General features: G+C 51.7%; 6 protein-coding genes across 6 annotated transcripts; 2 read left to right on the top strand and 4 right to left on the bottom strand.

The window, feature by feature from the left end:
* Window positions 1–87: 87 nt before the first annotated feature.
* VTN49DRAFT_167 (uncharacterized protein) lies at window positions 88–3768 on the bottom strand (the record flags this gene model as incomplete). Its single annotated transcript, XM_069409309.1, has 10 exons — window positions 88–242; window positions 295–412; window positions 464–639; window positions 696–1241; window positions 1288–1419; window positions 1466–2652; window positions 2709–2893; window positions 2950–3410; window positions 3537–3615; window positions 3679–3768. 10 exons carry the CDS (start codon window positions 3766–3768, stop codon window positions 88–90), a joined length of 3129 nt encoding a protein of 1042 aa, XP_069271628.1.
* A 1833-nt stretch (window positions 3769–5601) lies between these two features.
* VTN49DRAFT_166 (uncharacterized protein) lies at window positions 5602–9765 on the bottom strand (the record flags this gene model as incomplete). The annotated part of the gene is made up of 6 exons (XM_069409298.1): window positions 5602–6102; window positions 6158–6337; window positions 6408–6595; window positions 6651–6930; window positions 6988–9487; window positions 9539–9765. The coding sequence occupies 6 exons, from the start codon at window positions 9763–9765 to the stop codon at window positions 5602–5604; spliced, it is 3876 nt and encodes a 1291-aa protein (XP_069271627.1).
* Window positions 9766–10389: 624 nt separating this feature from the next.
* On the top strand, window positions 10390–10919 carry VTN49DRAFT_165 (uncharacterized protein; the record flags this gene model as incomplete). The annotated part of the gene is made up of 2 exons (XM_069409287.1): window positions 10390–10414; window positions 10480–10919. The coding sequence occupies 2 exons, from the start codon at window positions 10390–10392 to the stop codon at window positions 10917–10919; spliced, it is 465 nt and encodes a 154-aa protein (XP_069271626.1).
* A 1024-nt stretch (window positions 10920–11943) lies between these two features.
* VTN49DRAFT_164 (uncharacterized protein) lies at window positions 11944–14512 on the bottom strand (the record flags this gene model as incomplete). The annotated part of the gene is made up of 7 exons (XM_069409276.1): window positions 11944–12028; window positions 12096–12223; window positions 12290–12665; window positions 12720–13775; window positions 13838–14275; window positions 14342–14419; window positions 14490–14512. The coding sequence occupies 7 exons, from the start codon at window positions 14510–14512 to the stop codon at window positions 11944–11946; spliced, it is 2184 nt and encodes a 727-aa protein (XP_069271625.1).
* A 644-nt stretch (window positions 14513–15156) lies between these two features.
* VTN49DRAFT_163 (uncharacterized protein) lies at window positions 15157–17356 on the top strand (the record flags this gene model as incomplete). Its single annotated transcript, XM_069409265.1, has 4 exons — window positions 15157–15183; window positions 15246–15369; window positions 15427–15492; window positions 15564–17356. 4 exons carry the CDS (start codon window positions 15157–15159, stop codon window positions 17354–17356), a joined length of 2010 nt encoding a protein of 669 aa, XP_069271624.1.
* A 78-nt stretch (window positions 17357–17434) lies between these two features.
* On the bottom strand, window positions 17435–17746 carry VTN49DRAFT_162 (uncharacterized protein; the record flags this gene model as incomplete). The annotated part of the gene is made up of 2 exons (XM_069409254.1): window positions 17435–17593; window positions 17678–17746. The coding sequence occupies 2 exons, from the start codon at window positions 17744–17746 to the stop codon at window positions 17435–17437; spliced, it is 228 nt and encodes a 75-aa protein (XP_069271623.1).
* Between the last annotated feature and the right edge of the window lie 529 nt (window positions 17747–18275).

The raw sequence follows: 18275 nt of genomic DNA, 5'->3' as shown, positions 1-18275 counted from the left end.
GGGACAAAAGCATCACGTTAAAACATAAAACGTCTTTACTCCCGAATAAAAGCAGGAACCAAAAACAACTCTTTTTTGTTGGATGAATCATTGATGCCCGCCGTTCGTAAGATGGGCTGCGTTGGCGGCTTCCATGGCCTTGACGTCTGCTTCGTGGAATACCGATTGCAGGATCTGCTGTTCGTCCGGCGTGAGGATCTTGGTGATGTTTTCGTAGAGTTGAGGTTGTTCTTGTTGAAGGTCTGCAAAAGTTAGCCAATCGCCTGCTTTCAAGCAAATTCTCAAAAGACGTACTGAGAAGCACGTTCTTGAACAGCCCGTAGGGCTCGACCTTGTCCAGAGGCGTGCCCAACAGGCTCTCTTCGTCGAGCTCGTCGTCGCTGTCATCTGCAAACGATCCGAACTTCTTGGCCTGTGCCTGTTAGTTTCGAGGCTGGTTTGCCACACGGGCAGAAGTGCGTACCTCTTGGCTCAAGAAGTCCAGATATGCCGCACTCTCGTCTTGCACGTCGTCATCGGCGCCGCCTTCACCCTCGTCTTGGTCGTTCCATTCCACCTCGCCGGTCCAGTCGTTGCCTTCAGACTCCTCATCTTCGTCCTCGTACGCAAAGTCCGACTCTCTTGTCACTTCCTCTCGATCTACGATCTTGTTAGACGATTCAGACACGAAAAATCTCCAAAGTGCTGAGACATACGTTTGATCGCAGCTGGCAATGTCTGGAACAGCCGGGTCACACCCTGCAACAACCGGGGCCAGCCCGGTTGAATGCTGGCCGGAACATCGCTAGCATTCAGCGTCAACAACGAGCAGATCGCCACGATCGACAGCTTCTTGTCGTGGACTCGCTTGAAGTTGTCAATGTTCGAGAACCACGCGCTGAAGAACTTGTTCGTCCAGCCCTTGGATTCGAGCACCTGGAGGGTCAGGCGCGGGTTGTAGTACACCGCGTTGATGACCATCTCCAGCAGGTGGACCCGGTACGACTTGGTTTTGGCCTCGGCACGGTCCATGACGCCCATGGCCAGCTCGACAAACATGGGCACATATTGGTCAAGGTATCCGCGAAGGTTGAGCATGAGTGCCTCCGCCAGCTTGCAGCCGCATATCCGGTCGACACCGCCAACCTTCTCGTCCTGGAAGATGTCCTTGACCATTTCAACCATGGCCTCCAAATAAGCCCGATTATGGATCAGCATCTCCGTGCCGTAGGACACGTAGTTGTCAAGAGCAGGCAACATATCTACAACTGTCAGTGGCCATCGTGATCCACATTCACAAGAACTCACCTTCCAAATAGAGCTCCGCCCCCGACTTGAACGTCTTGTGGATGAGCTCAAAGGCCTGCCACATGGTCGGCGAGATCGACTTAGCAGAGAAAGTGCAGCTATCGATGATTTCAAAGACCTCATTGTACAGATCTACAAATGTTAGAAGAGAACGCCATTCCTCAAAAATCAGACTTACCGAAAAGCTTGTTCTCCAAGGTAACCGTAATGACTGGCATCAAAATGGTCTCCAAATGCAAAAGCACATCCGGAGTGCTCTCTAGAGTAAGAATGAGCGTGCCAATGGTCTGTAGCACACCCAGAGCGGTGATGCTCTTGTCGTCCAGAAAGTCGCCGTAGATCTCATCCTCGGTCTTGGCAGCATTGCGCTCGAGAATCTCACTCACGATCCGCATGTACGTGTCCCGAAGCTGCTCACTCAGGGCGACAGCGAACGGCGCCAGTTCGGTGGAAAAGATCTCCACAAAGTCTTCCATGACGTTGGACAGCGCATCCACATCAACCTCGTTCGTCAGCTTCAAGAGCTGCTGCATGATCTGTGGGATATTCTCCTTCATAGCATTCTTGATCACGTCATGTCGGATCAATGGCTGCAAGGCTAGGGACGCTTCCACCCGCACGGGCAAGTCTGGGTCGGTCATCGACTCGAGGATGTTCCGGTAGATGATCATCAGATTGTTGGGGTCCTTGAAGTCCAGTTGCTCAAACTTCTCCAACGTATCGCAAGCGCGAGCGCGGAGGAAGCCATGAGGACTGCGGAACTCAGGGAAGACGTGGCGGACGAAGAAATACTCGACTTGGTCTGCAATTGGACTCTTCTTGCCCAGGATGACTGACGCAAGGCACCCAATCATCCGAAGAGCACCTTCCTTCTCCCGCGGCTGTTTCTGATCGTCCGGCGCTGATTCATACTTGCTGACAATACCGTTGACGAACTGCAGGATCGAGAAAGTCTGTTTCTTGCGGCTCTTCGTGAGCGCAACGAGGAAGTTTGTCGCGGCGATGTCCGGCGCAGACACCTCCTCGTAATAGTTCATCTTGCGATGCAAATACTCTTGCGGGTCAGACTGGAACAACTCCAGGTCCTCATCGGTCTGGCACAGCAAAGGAAAGACAAAATGGGCCACCAGATTATCCATATGGGGCTTCAGATGATCCCATGTAGCCTTTGGCTTTACGCACTCCTCCAGGAAGATAAGGGTATACGACAGGATGGGTTTGCTTAGCCATTGGCCCTTCACCCACTTTTCAATCTCCTGCAGATAGCCCTTGAGGATCTCCGGAGCAAATGTCGTGATGAAGTTCTTGGCATATGCTGTTGCGTCGGGACTCGTGCTTTTTGTGATGCTGGTAGGGTTTCCATATCTGACCAATCACTGCGTCAGCTGCATTTGGAAAAGATCTCCGGTAAAGAGGCATACCTGGTGAATAGCCGGTTCAGATTGGCATATGCCCATTTCTTGCATTTCCACCAGTGATTGGTCTCTCGCTCCTCAACATCTTCGGGCATCGAGCAGGCCGGGGGAGTCTTCGCGATGATTCGCAAGAATAGTGTGCACCAGTCCACAGTGGCCTGGTGAGTTTGCAAAAGAGGAGGAAGTTCGAACTGGATGCTGTTAGCCCACCATACCACCGTAATACTTGACTCCAACAGCTACGTACGTAAACAGCGTGTTTGTAACACTTAAGAATCACGCGCAGCATCTCGCCCGCCTCTAGGTTCTCCTCGTCAACGAGTCGGTTGCCGATGTTCAAGAGCAGTGGGAAGGAATGTTCGACGATGTTGTCAAAGTCTATTCTCTTCTCCCCAGCCTTGTATCTGTACACTTTGCAGAGCGAGAGGAGGCATTGCAAGCCGGCGAAGACGGAGTTGGCATCGTTGGTACTCAGCAACTGCATCGTAACCTCGATGAAGCCGGGCCATTTCTCTGGGAAGTCATGCTGCAGAATCTTGCTCAGGATGGGCACCAGCTGCGCGCGGACATTTGGCGGCGCGTTGGCTAGGCTGGGGATCAGGCGCTCTCGAAGCGCCGGGCGCTCATCTTCGGGAATGGGTTTGTGGTTCGAATTGTCTTCGTCTGGGGCCCAACCTCGGTTGATTCGATTTTTCAGGTAGAGAACGGCTAGAACAGCGAGCATACGTTAACCACCAGAATCTTGAACCACCATTGCGGGTAAAATTTTTGCATCACGAATCACGTAATATCGATTCAAAGCAGAAACTGAGAATCCGGTTGATAGTTCCATACCAGACAATTGCACAGCATTATCTTGCTCCGTTTGGAGGATATCCAACAGTGCGTTTGGAAATCCAGGTTGTGTCTCGGCCTGAAGTCCGTCTTCGTCAGCCACGACCGTCGCCCAAGCAAAAGCAAAACCCGTAGCACACACATATTTCAGATCTAACTCTGCCTGCTGTCGCGTGCTGGTGTTGGAGTCCAGTGTGGACCGTATACGGTCTCGAAGCGCTGCCACATCCATCTCGTAACGCCCAAAGGCGCAGGGGCAGAAAAAGTAATTCTATCGCCGCAAGGATCCAACCGAAGGTGAGGAGAGGGAAAGCAAAAACGGTCTGGAGAGGACAGGACCGAGCAAGAAAAAGAGCGTTTGATCCCCCTCCGGGTTTGAATGTCGAGATGAATATCAGAAAAAAAGCACGAGAACTTTTTTTTATTTTTTTCTTGATAACTAGTATTTTCCGCTCCGAATTGTCCCTCTGATAATCGATACCCGTGGGCAGCGTGGGCCTAGCTGCGGGGAGTGCGTGTCAATAAGCATGTTCAGCACGACACATGCTGCGATCCACCGGCCGAAATGATGGAACCCGCCCCGATGAGGTAAGTAAAGCGATCAGCTTGGGATATGGCTGGTCCGTTGGGTGCGTGGCAATTACTAGCGCAGGGACCTAAGGTCCCTTGAGGATCCATCTAATCTCGACCACAAATCACGATCGACTCTCAACTGAACCTTTGAAGGGTCCAAAGTCTGTCAGTGCTATAGGAGTCAGTTGCATTCATCAGATGGAGAATGGATAGGCAGACCACAAAGCACGATGCCAATGCATCATGAATGCTCATGCTTTCAAGCGAACAGCAGACTTTCCACGGAAAGTGCCGCTGTGCTCAATCTGAGCGATTTATCAATACACAATGAGAAATTCGACCCGCCTTGAAATACTATGCCATCGCCTGTCTGCTGGCACCAACCGAGGTTTAAAACGTATACAGGTCTGGCTAGCAAGTCGCCCATGAAAACGGCTGGCTCCGGCGCATAGCAGGCGCGAAAAATGATAATGTCACCCCAATTTCGACTCGAGAGGCGGAATCCTTCAGCAGCCCACTGGACACCCACCTGGACGCCACTGTGGCCAAAACGGCCGATCGCCATAAACAGAAGGGAATCGACAGGGAAATGGGATAGCCCTGAACTCGTATACTGCACCAGCTTTCTCAGAAGGGGACAAAATCGACCAAAGCCCTAGAAGAACTAGCTCCACTCAAGCGAATGAAGGATGGGCGTGATAATAGGCGGAACAGTGCAATCCACAGACTGCGAGCACGCAGAACGACTCAAGAAAATAGTGTAGTGGTGAACAAGCTTCGCCCTACTGGAGTGGAGAAGCTGATAACAGCAACAATGAGGTGAGATATGCACGACCGCCAATGACAGACAGAGGTAGGAGTTACATCAGAAGATGGATACGGCCAATAGCTTCATCCCCTTGTAAATGCGGAGAGGAAAGGTTGGATTTTCATGCGTCTCGCACAGGTGGAAGATTCCGGGCTCCCCGTCGTTGGCCTGCCAGATATGGATATTGCTTGGAGGCAGCCACTGATGTGCAGGCTCACTGCCACTGTTGGGCGTGCGAAAGAGCAGGATTGGAGCACAATAATGCGGTAGGCATCGAGTGGGCTCCTCACGGCTGGGGATGAACCACGCAAAGTCACCGATTGGTGGCCGAAGCAGGCCATATTAGCACCAGTATCGACTAACAAGGTCTAGAGGAGCTAGATGAGTGGGAGGACAGGACAACTCGACTAATGTCCTCTCATCGCAGGAAGGCACAGCCAGGCCCACTCGCACAGAGTACTGTAGTTATAAGACAGGTTGGTTAAGTACGCAAGGTTCTTAGTTCACGGTTCACGCCGATGGTCTCCAGAAACACCACGTTGCGGAACCCCATACTGGCGAGTGAACGGGGTATATAATTAGTATTATTTAGGATCAATGCTCAGCATCTATTCAGATCTAACTCATCTCCCCATCAGCTCATAAGCCTGTATCCAAACTCCTCTATCGCGCATGACAGTACTTTCACATGTACAGAGAAGCGGCAAAGATGACATCCCTCTTGATCATCTCCTGTGCTTGCTGCATCTTGGCGTAGAGGGTGGGATCACCCACGAGTTTGGCAGCGTTCTTCACTTCTCGGCATGTTTCGTCTAACCGGGTGATGGTTCGTACGATGGTGCCTTCCATAACATCGGTCAAATCCGTAATGCGGTTGAAGGACATGCCCCTTGCCCATTCATAGACCACTTCTGCCAGACCAAAGCGAGGCTTACTGGCAAAGTCATTGGCGTCCTCGCTGTTGAGAATGACTTGATGAAGGACTTGATAGTCGTTCACCTTGTCAGAGATTCTGATGATCTCTTCCTTTCCTTTCTCCAGACGCGGTGTCAACGTAGGTTCATGCTCAGTCTTCTCTTGGAATACAAAGGCCGAGAGTAGCGCTACGATTTCCTCCGGCTCGTACTCAGCAAGGACGTTCTCCAGGATGAGTTCGGTGAGAACTAGCTCATCAGCTGAGTGAATCTGTTGACTTGTTAGCCACTATCACGTGTATCAGATGGCGAGCAAGGTAACGAACCTCGCAGGCAACCTTCCCCTTCAACTGTACTCGGGAAGACTCATCTATGAAGCCGAGATCCTTGAGAACACTGATGCGCTGTTGATAGTCCGGCAAAAGCTGGAGGTTTTGATCCGACATCAATTGCCGTAACTGGTTGATGTTCTCCTTGATCTGCCACTCGTCATGTTCCATCTCAAACTGCTCCAGTCAGCATCAGCATGCTACCAGGAAAAGGAAAGGAAAAATAAGAGCAATGTTTCTGACTCACGTGTTTAAGGAAGTTGGGACACTCTAAGCACTTGCAGGACTGAGCAGTGACAGCATACTCATGCCGTCGGCTCAGAATTTCTCGGAGCTCGAGCTCATTAACACGACTCCAATCTAGCTCATCCCAGGATGAAGTCTCCCATGAGGACACATGCTTAGGAAGTTCCTTTTCGGCGAACTTGATGGCCTCTTTCAAGCGTGTTAGAGTCTCAAAGATGCAGGCTGGTTGCCGCACATCACTTACCTTTTTTGATGTTCAAGTACCAGATCGGGCCGCCAACTCTAACGAGAGTATTGGTGACGCATTCAATGTCAACAAGAGGTACCCGACGGACTTTCAAGACCATGTCCGACGACTTTTTCGGTAATTCGCGGAAGTAGTGGCGAAATTTCGGCAAGAATGGCAGGATGTCACTCGGGTGACGTTTGTCACTCACAGCGCCGATTTCGAGGACTTGCACATTCGGCTCTCCTGCTCCCGCGACTCCTTCGCGGACAATAACACCTGCAGTACGGATACCATCCTAAAAGGAAATAATCAGAAGGAGGCATCTTGTAATCACGGAAATGGAGAATCTTACCTTTCGATACACCACGAGCCTTTTCAAGGCGAAAAGTCTCCTGCCCACTGGTGACGTCAGGAGACCGACATGGAGATCTCGAGTAAGCTTCTCGTATTCAACCGCTGCCTGATGGCAAGCGGCCAGATCAACATCACAATAGCTACATGGTTCACGCTTGATCTTCTCAAGCGTAGCTTCCGACAGCTGGACCTGTTTCTCATGTTCGGGCAGGAGCGCTTGAGTAGCGTTCTCGCTGAAACTGCGCTTGATCATTTCTTCGATTTTCAGCGCCTCCACGCGCAGCAGGTTTAGGATCATATTGTAGGTAAGCCTGAACTGCGACCGCAACTTCGTCGGATCCCCGAGGATCATTCTCCTCAGTGCACCCACGGGCGGTGCTTCATCTTTTCCAGCATTCACGATAATCACGTATCCAACGGTGTCCAGGCCTCTTCGGCCTGCTCGACCTGCCATCTGAGTGTATTCTCCAGGCAGTAGATCTCGGAAACCCTTGCCATCATGCTTGCGGAACCCAGAGAATACCACGGTTCGAGTAGGAAGATTCAATCCCATAGCAAAAGTTTCCGTCGCGAATAAAACTTTCACCAAACCTTTCGCAAACAGTATCTCGACGATCTCTTTCATGATGGGCAGCAGACCTCCATGATGCACCGCAATACCTCGACTGAGATATTCCCGGAGACGAAGAATCTGCGGGAGCACTCTGTCCTCGGGTTTTAACCGCGCCAGTGACTTCTCAATGATCATATGAATGGCACTTTTCTCCGACGCAGTGCAGAAATCTTGGTTGTTAAGCGACGTGGCATTTTCTTCGCACCGCTTCTTTGAAAAAACAAATATACATGCTGGAAGGAGGTTCTCTTTGCGAAGATGGTGGACGAGATGGACCCAGATGTTACGATCCTGCGCCGCAGTCGTCCGGCCAGTTCCACGTCCAGTTCTGGCGATATTCCCTGTTCCGCGACTTGCTGGCTGACCTCTTCCCCGCGCAGGGGCGCCACCTCGCTGACCGCCACGTTGGTTTCCCCTTCCTGGCGCTTGTCCAGGGCCGCCACGGCCGGGAGGACCACCTCGATGATTGGCCTGATGTTGTCCTCTCTGCTCAGCCGTATTTTTCTCTTTCAGTTTGTCTCTTCCAGACAGAATGTCGTCTGCCTCTTTCCAACCTTTCTCGATGAATCGTCTGTTAGAGTCGACGATCTTGTGCAAGCCCTTCCCAGACCATAGGTAATGTTCTAGAGGGACAGGACGCTTCGGCGTTGAGATAACGTAAATGTCTTTCTTCTTAGTCCGTCCAACCCAAGACGCAAATTCATACGTGTTAGGCACCGTTGCGGACAGGAGAATAAGGGTAACGTGTTCTGGCAGCATAATGATAACCTCCTCCCAAACCACGCCCCGTTCCTGGTCATTGACGTAATGAACCTCATCGAATATGACGAATTCTACATCCCGAATGAGATCTGCACCCCGATACAGCATGCTGCGAAGGATTTCAGTTGTCATGATCAGGCAACTCGACTCGGGAGAGATCTGTACGTCTCCAGTCAAAATTCCCACGTCATCGAACGTGTTTCTAAAATCTCGGAACTTCTGGTTGCTCAGAGCTTTGATCGGCGACGTATATATCGCCTTGGTCATATGTTTGGCAGCTAAGGCAATGGCATACTCGGCCACCACCGTCTTTCCAGCAGACGTGTGAGCGGCAACGAAGACCGAGTCCCCGTTCTCCAGATGATAGATGGCCTCTTTCTGGAACGTGTCCAGTTCAAACGGCCATTCCCTTGCCATATCAGGAACCAACTCGTGAAAATTGGGAATATCTTGATTAACGTCGACGACATGCGCCCACTCTCGCGTGAGCTTCTTCGCCGTGGCAGGTAACAATTGACTCCGTGGCTCCAACGCTGGAAATTCAACTGGAAGCAAGTCATCAATGTCTTCCTCCTCACTAGATTCCGACTCTTCCGGCGGTGGATGCTGTTCAGCCCCTTCTTCAATAGGTTCCGCATTTTCCGTGGGAAAATGCTCTTCCTGCTCTAATGTATGCTCGACGTCTTTATCATCTTGTTCTTCTTCCTTCGACGCCGGCTTCTCCAGCTTCAGCCCACGGGTGAAACCCGGCGGAATCTGTAGCAGCCCCTCCTCGGACCCAAAATTGATGATCCGATCCAGCCCCTGCTGCTTCCCGGAGGGCTTCTGCTGCTCACTTGCCTGAGCATTAGCCTCCATCTCAGCGATGGCCTCAACCCCTTCTAACCCGCCCGGAGCAAACGGGAAGAATCCAGCAGCTCCTCGCACAAAATCAGCGCGAGCAGCAGGTCTGCGAAGCAAGGATGTAGAGTTTTTGGCTGTCGCGCTTCCCGCAGGAACTGTCACCTCATGATAGCCTGTTACCCGACCTTCCAACCCCTCGCGATCGAACCGAATGATGGTCCGAGTCTGCGTTGGGGCGATCTCGAAAAGATCTCGGTAGTCGGTTGAGACGTCCCATCTCCTGCACGCTTTGTTAGTCGAGAAGGTTAGTCATAGATGAACAACGGCCTACTTTTGCAATCGGTTCAGCCACTCGGGGCTGAAACGAGGAGAAGGAGTGAGGAAATCCCGTTCCAGCTCTGCCTTTAGATCTTCAGGATCCCGACGAGCACGCTTCCGAGGCTTGACTGTCGCTCCGAAGCCGGCTGCCTCCTCTGCGAGTCGGATTTCGAACGCATCAAAGTCGAGTCCATCGGTGTCCAACCGGAGCCGGGCAAGACCCGACGACACAGACTCCATGATGCAATAGCCTACTAGAATGCAGCCTAGTAGTCAAAGCGAGTGGAAATTTTCCTCTCTGTCCTCCTCAGGCTTAGTGTCCTTCCACTCTTCACCATTGATGAGGTTCGCCCATTCTTTATTCAACCACTCTTATTCTTCAGGGCAAGCCCGCCCCGCCGCACGTCACCAGTCTACGCATTCGGAAAAGTACCAAGGTCAGGTGACTTATACTTACCAATGTTCCTGGCCGTTCAACAATTTACAACCTCTTTACTACATACACTTCGACCATTGCCTTTATTTAAATCATTATTTCGCCACGTTCTTTTTTTTGAAAATGTATGCCTTCTTTTGTTCCTCAAGAAAGAACTGGTTGTGTTCTGTTTCTACAATTGGTTGCTTCCACAGGTTGAACTGGTAGCTCTAAATGGCCATGCTCTTTTCCCGCCTTCTTTTTGCGGTAACAGGACGAGGAAGCAAAAGGACCCCTCTAAGTAATTGCCAGCCTTCTCAACTCCCCTGCATTTAGGTCCCGCGCACTGCCCTCACTGCTCTCACTGCCCGCAGTCCTGCCTTCGGTGGAACCCAAGTATTCTCACACAGCAGACCGATTTTGAGAGTTACAAATACTTCCTTCCGGAGATGGAACTCGACAAACTTCCAGCTCGTTGGTACCCCCGCCTGCTCCGCGTGGTGTACCGCAGATCGAGGTCACATTTGATATTGATGCAGACTCTAATGTCAACGTGCACGCCAAGGATACGTTGACCGGCAAGAACCAGTCCATGACAATTACCCCGGGCTCTGGCCTGACGGAGGAGGAAATTCAAAACATGGTGGCAGATGCTGAAATATACGCTACTCAAGACCGCGAGCTCAAGGCTTCCATTGGGGTTGCCAATACCGCCGAATCTGTCATGAACGACACAGAGAAGGCGCTCAAGGAGTTCGTAGACCGCCTCGACAAAGCGGAGGTGGATCAAATCCGGGAGAAGGTCCCTAGTCTCCGCGAGTTCATTGCCAAGTGCCAATCTGGCGAAAGCTCCGCGACGGCGGATGACATCAAGCAGAGGACAAATGAGTTCCAGACCGCCGTCTGGACGTTCTTTAAAGAATGTATTCGGCCAGCCGGAAGGAGTACTAATACCAACACCGCCCAGGCGGAGCTCTAAGGGCGAGAAAAAGAGTCTCAAATGTCTGTTCTTCAACTGTCTTTTGACTAGACTCCTTGCGGCGCCTGGACTTTGCCTCCGTAGAGGATAGCCTTTATATGACTGTTGGTGTCACGGTCTTCGTAGGCTAAGCCCAGATGTGAGCCTTATGTACATAGAAGGAACAGCTTGCCCTCAAACGAACAGAAGTGAGTGAACTGGTTCGAAGACCTTTTTGGCGGAATGCGTTCGGCTGACCCCAGAGAATCCTACAAGCGATCGGCCCAGGTAGGGCCACGACGAATGGGGTTATTGATGTTGGCTAGATTGAGCGCATACTTCTCTGCATTCTTACCTGTAGGCTTTTCTCACTGTTTATAAAGCTCTCCACTCCTGCGAACATCGCCCTACGTTGTAGAAGCTTTTAGCACATCACCTCCCCGTCCTCGCCATAATGGAAACAAATCAGATTTTGAATCTCTTTGCCCAGGTTTAGCGCATTCGTCCTAATCGCATGATGCCATTTTTACTCTTCTCAACCAACCGCCCTCTTCTCTCTTCGATTTACAGCTCGCAATCCCCATTTCTCATCTACATCGCCTGCTGAAAGACTACGAAGAGGGCCATTACCTTAAGCCAAGATCCTTTTTGCAATGAATCCATCGCCGGCGGAGAGGTCGACTCGCCCTTCTCTCCTTCACTTAACAGAGGGTTCTTATATATACGGAGTACAGTGCTATTCCATAAGAGGTTCACCAGAACCCCATGCCCGTTACGCCGCAATGATTGACCCTCCCTTCTCACAGAGGTCATGTCAAAACAACTCTCCCATTCTGCGAAACCGCATTAGAAAAATTCAAAAGAAGCCCGCGATATCAGTAACTCATTCCGGCCGTGTTGGTATTATATCCCGAATACCGCCCTTGTCAAACTAGCAATATGTGACAGAAAAGCATCATGGTCCAGAAAAAGCCCCTTTTTGATCATACACAAGAGAGACCATATGCTTGTTGAGACGTATTCCGTACCGACTTTCGAACATTAATCATCTCCAAGAAAATGCAGGGAACGTTTTTCGGTCCTGTAGATTAATTTGGAACTCAAAGATTCCTTCCACCGTTCCTATGTACCTGTATCCACGGTAAGCTTCGCTCAGAGCAAATCCACAGAGAGGTTTGAATTGGACTCATCACTTACAAAGTTCGACCGTCTGCACCCCATCCGATCCCAGCCGTGCTCTCAGGATCTTGATCACGCGGGAAATGAGGAAAGTGTCGCTCGGGAAGGTCGCCCAGGATGTGGCGAAGAAACCGGGGGGAACGAATCTGAAAGAAGTTGCATCGTGAGTTGGTGCCCATTGGCTGTGCTGCTGTCAGGGATGGGAGTCTTACTTCGCTAGCGGCTAAACGTTGTCGACGGAGGCGCTCCGCAGCAACATTGGCACGCCGCTCGGAGAAAGTGGGACGCGGAGGTTCATACGTAGTTTCCGTTCCGCCTTCTGGCCGGTCTGTCCGACGAGGAATAGACCTTGACCGTTGCGATCTTTGCCGTATGGAGGAGGATGCGGTGGCCGCTGAAGACGTTGATACTGGACCAAACAATCCACTGGAGCGGCTTGCGGCAGCCTGACGGTCATCGGTTTCCACATCATCTGCGTCAGGGTCATTCCCTGCCGCAGGATTGTGCGCTCTGCCCTCAGTTGATTGAAAACCCAGAGGGGAAGCGTTCCACTCAAGTAACAGCTGGAGGTTTGTGGTCATGGGATGCCTGCGAACGAAGTTATGAGTATCGGATCGATAACTTCCTAGGGATGGAATATACCTCAATCGCTGACTCAAATTGCGCTCAGCGGTCCTGATGGGTCCCATATGGTTATCATGGAGTAAACCGTCGGGCGGGTCGTTGGCATGTAAAGGAGAGGGAGTATGAGATGAACGATTAGGATCGTGGTCGTTAGGCCGTGCGCGGGAGTGAGGACTTGATCTTCGCGGCCCAGTTGTTGAGTCATCCTCTGGTCGCGAAGACCACCGAGCGCTGTTGAGAAGGCTGAGCTCTTCTTGTCGATCTCTTCGGGCAGCCGCGACCTCATGAGCTAGACTCTCGCGGATTGCAGACAGTCGCTCCAGATTCTCGCCGATCAGCGAAGTACCATCGAGTAAGTCCATGACCATTCGTTGAACTTGGTTGAGCTCCTCGGCGGATTCGGCTTCTGACTCATCCTCCTCGGCTCCAGTGCGCATCAGATTGGAACTGAAGCTTGTGACAACCTTTTGCAACCCTGGCTCGTCGCGATCAAGTCTCACAATCTGTCTCCTGGCAAACGAGGAGCGGACATCTGCAACTCCAAAGCGGCCAGAGTCCTCGACCCACACAAACAGATCCCACGGCGCCGGCGAGAACGCCATGCTACGCACTGCGCCGCCTTGCGCCATGGGCCGTGAGGACTGGAAGATATGCAATCTGGGGTCCTGGCTCGATTTGTCGCCCGTCGACTGCCGGATGATATCTACATCGTAGATGGTGATAATCCCGGATTGTGAACCAATCGCACAAAGTTTACTGCAAGGAGAGAATGCAATCGAAAAACAGCTTCCATCGTCATAACCCGGCATTCCCAACTGTGGACTGAGAGGCAGCACAATCCGGCGGAGTAGGGTCCATTTCCGTTTTGGCAGTTTCTCGCCATTGGGTCCGTAGACGACCGCGGATAGATCAGAAGTGATTCCGTAGAAGTATGCAACGTTCACATCGCCGACAGCAGCCAATACCGTAGAATCAGGGGAAATGATAGCATAGTTCATGAACGCTGGATGGTGAAGAATTTCGATTTCGCGATCTTGGGTCAGGGAGAAAACCTTAACCGTCTTATCGTTATTACTGATTCATAAGGCCCGTCAGTACTCGCATTCGCTCTGGGACCTAGGGATAAATGTTCTGACCTAAACACGGCGACATCCTCGTGTGCGAAGCCATCGCCCTCGGCGGGAAAACGGTGGATTGTGACTGAATTGACAATGCTGCCCCCTAGTTCCTGATTCCACCAGTTACACACAGTCGGCGTCTCCGATGAGCTCCTCCGACTCTCTGGATCGAGATCGATTGGTAGCGCTGAATCTACATCTGTTCCTGCAGTCCTTGAACCTTGACGCCCGCCCGGTAACTGTCGGGAAAGCTGGATGAAGGTGCATTCACCGTTATCGGAGCCGCCAACGATGATCCAACCAAAGCCTGCTGCTAGACACTTGGGCTCGAAGGGAATGCGCCAAATAGTGCTCCACTTGTGCGATTTCGTATCAATGGAATGAACAACCTTGTGCGAGACGAAATAGATGGTATCTGGGTCCGCGGTGCTGATGTAATGGCGAAGCTGGTGGTGGCTGCAAAGGGTATCGTCAGTTGATGCCTGCGCTTCACATGCAAAGCCGGGCAGAAAGATTACAGACAAATTAGGGATCTTGAACGGGAAAAAGCGACGTTTCGTTGGCAGGATAAGAGAGTCCGTTGGAAGATTTCTCGAGTCGCTGAAATAAGTCCCGTTAGTGATCTCAGATCTACCCTGGCCACACAGTGGTTTCTGCAGTAGGTACGAACAGTAGTAGAGAATCCTGCGTCATGGTCGAGCTCGGCGCATTTAGATGACTAGCAGCACATCGTTGTACGCGATATGCAGGATACGTTGGCTATGCAGTCGGTAAAGACGGCCAGAAAACAGCGTTCTCACAACGGAAGGACCAAGATTTGATTCGGATGTGGCCGGCGAAGAGAGAGGATTATAACAGTAGCAGGTCAAGTTACTTTTGGATTGAATCCTGTAGGGAGAGAGGCGATCAATGCAGGGCTGTCTTTGAACTTTTCTGGGGCGGAAAGCACTGGAGTTGGAGGAGTGAGCAACCCATGACGGCAGAACCCACCGCTGCGGCAAACGGCCGTAACGCCGTCTTGGCCAATACAAGCTTTACACACCAAGACGATGCCAACATGCGGGCCTATTACCAGGTTATTACCATAGCGCGGGCAATTGGTGCCCCAGAGAGCTTCCACCAAGTTCGACACGGTCACGTGACGTCCCTTGCTAGTCGGAATTTTCGTATGCAGCTTTTTTTTCTTCCGTCCTTTTTGCTTCAACCTTCTTTTCCAATCCATCATCCCTCCAACTTTTTCTCTCCCCTGCCTTTGCCATCTTTCTTCTTCAAAAAGTTACTCCTTCTATTTTGTTTCTGGGTCTGGTTTCTTCATACGGGTTGTAATTCTAGCAACAATGGTCTTTTCCCGGCTTCCTCGCGCGGTAAGTACGGCGAAGAAAATTTCGACGTCAGCATTGCTAATTCAGCTCTCCCCGGACTTCAGGTCCCGCGCACCCTTCTCACTGCCCGCAATCCTGCTTTCAGAGTTCCTACCACTTCCTTCCGGAGATGGAACTCGACCGAGAGCACGGAGAAAGTGAAGGGTGCCGTCATCGGTATCGACTTGGGTAAGTGATGAACTACAAATCAACCGGGTTTGAGTCGTGGTCTAACTTGTCTCTTAGGAACAACGAACTCGGCCGTGGCCGTGATGGAAGGGAAGAATCCCAGAATCATTGAGAATGCGGAAGGTGCGTGCCATTGATTACGACCAATCCTACGCAATTGTAGAGGACATTGCGAGACTGACTCGAGATAACAGGTACCCGAACCACGCCCTCGGTCGTGGCTTTTGCCCAGGATGGCGAGCGACTGGTCGGTATTGCTGCCAAGCGCCAGGCCGTCGTCAACCCAGAGAACACCTTGTTTGCCACCAAGCGTCTCATCGGTCGCAAATTCACCGATCCGGAGGTGCAGCGGGACATCAAGCAAGTTCCCTATAAGATTGTTCAGCACACCAACGGTGACGCATGGGTGGAAGCTCGCGGCCAGAAGTACTCGCCTTCGCAGATCGGCGGTTTCATTCTTCAGAAGATGCGTGAGACTGCCGAGTCCTACCTCGGCAAGCCGGTGAAGAATGCCGTCGTGACCGTTCCTGCGTACTTCAATGATTCGCAACGCCAGGCCACCAAGGATGCTGGTCAGATTGTTGGCCTCAACGTCCTGCGTGTTGTCAACGAGCCGACCGCGGCCGCTCTGGCTTACGGTCTGGAGAAGGAACAGGATAAGGTGATTGCCGTTTACGATCTGGGTGGTGGTACCTTCGATATCTCCATCCTGGAAATCCAGAAGGGCGTGTTCGAGGTCAAGTCGACCAACGGCGATACTCACCTGGGTGGTGAAGACTTCGATATCAGCCTGGTTAAGCACATCGTCCAGCAGTTCAAGGCCGAGTCCGGCATTGATTTGTCGAATGACCGTATGGCAATCCAGCGGATCCGCGAGGCTGCTGAAAAGGCCAAGATCGAGCTGTCGTCCTCGCTGCAGACTGAGATCAACCTGCCGTTCATTACGGCGGATGCCTCGGGCGCTAAGCACATCAACCTGAAGATGACTCGGGCCCAACTTGAGAATCTCGTGGAGCCACTGATCACCCGCACCTACGAGCCTGTCCGCAAGGCCTTGAAGGATGCTAACCTTCAGGCCAAGGATGTTCAGGAGGTCATCCTGGTCGGTGGTATGACCCGCATGCCCAAGGTTAGCGAGTCTGTCAAGAGCATTTTTGGCCGTGACCCGGCCAAGTCGGTCAACCCGGATGAGGCCGTCGCCATTGGTGCCGCTATCCAGGGTGCTGTGCTGGCTGGTGAGGTTACGGACGTTCTGCTGCTGGATGTCACTCCTCTGTCTCTCGGTATTGAGACGCTGGGCGGTGTCTTCACTCGTTTGATCAACCGCAATACTACTATCCCGACGAAGAAGTCGCAGATCTTCTCCACTGCGGCTGACTTCCAGACTGCCGTCGAGATCAAGGTCTACCAGGGTGAGCGTGAGCTTGTCAAGGATAACAAGCTCCTCGGCAACTTCCAGCTCGTTGGTATCCCGCCGGCGCACCGTGGTGTTCCGCAGATCGAGGTCACCTTCGACATTGATGCGGACTCCATTGTCCACGTGCATGCCAAGGACAAGTCGACCGGCAAGGACCAGTCCATCACAATTGCATCTGGCTCCGGCTTGACTGAGGAGGAGATCCAGAACATGGTTGCGGATGCCGAGAAGTACGGTGCTCAGGACCGTGAGCGCAAGGCGGCCATTGAGGCGGCCAACCGCGCCGACTCTGTCGTGAACGACACCGAGAAGGCGCTCAAGGAGTTCGAGGACCGCCTCGACAAGGCGGAGGCTGATCAGATCCGTGAAAAGATCGCTAGCCTCCGCGAGTTCGTTGCCAAGAGCCAGTCTGGCGAGAGCACCGCGACGGCCGATGAGATCAAGGCCAAGACCGACGAACTTCAGACCGCCTCGCTGTCCCTGTTCGACAAGATGCACAAGGCCCGCGCTGAGGAGTCGCAACAATCCTCCCAGGCCGGCGAGGGCAGTGAGGGTGAGAAGAAGGCGTAAACAGCCTCAAGTGCGTTGAGCGCGCATTAAGCGCTCGTGTACTGTGTATTTTTTTTTTATCTATTCTAATCTTCACTGTTATGCCAATCGGTTCTCCTCTTGTGAAAGCTGTACTATACTGGTTGTATGTATACGTGTTATGGTGCATCGGTGTTTCTCTGGGATTTTGGCATTTTCCACGATTATGTCCATGGCTGAGCTGGTTTGGGCCGCGATGATAGAAATCAATTCTCCTCTCTGGAATACAATACTTCAGACATGGAATAACGTTGGATTCTTCGATTGATTGCCATTTCGTAGCTGCAACGGAAACGATGACACAATGCTGAGCTGAACACGAATAGCAGCATTGCCTCGTGTCTCTTCGGTTGACAAATCTTTAGCCTTCATGCATTGTTCTAGTTATGTCAACCTTAGCGGGTAAACTTTGTTTCAATGACTCTTAGATCATTTACGACCATATCGAGAGCATCGGTTGCTTACTACTGGCCTAGTTTCATCCACAAAGTATTTTGACTTGGTCGTGTTATGGCAGTGCGTACTGTAAAAGAACTCGTAAGCCGGCGGTGAACTAGTTCTACTTCCATTAATAAATGACAATTTGCTTGGCTCCAGTCCAGCAGCTTCAATGCATTACTATGTAGTAGCCTACGCGTACATCTGGCACGACGAAAACTAGAAGACCCAAATGTTCGCATTAATGACACTTGCGGTCTTTTATGAACTTCCTCTTTCTCGTTTTCCAGCCCGCCCTGCGGCAAGGGGCCAAGCAATAAGATCCGTATGAGCCGCGATTAGCTCGCCGTCATTCAGTAACCAATGATGACTGAGGATGTGCACTCGCCATCCAATCTGGATGATCGGATTTAACCGTCGCTTTTAAAGGACTTGAAAATTTCTTGTCGTCGGAACTTCGTTA

The sequence above is a fragment of the Thermomyces lanuginosus genome (assembly GCF_041956635.1).
Source record: "Thermomyces lanuginosus strain ATCC 200065 unplaced genomic scaffold VTN49scaffold_12, whole genome shotgun sequence".
In the NCBI taxonomy this organism is placed as follows: Eukaryota; Fungi; Ascomycota; class Eurotiomycetes; order Eurotiales; family Trichocomaceae; genus Thermomyces; species Thermomyces lanuginosus.
This window is presented reverse-complemented; position numbering and strand designations above follow the sequence as displayed.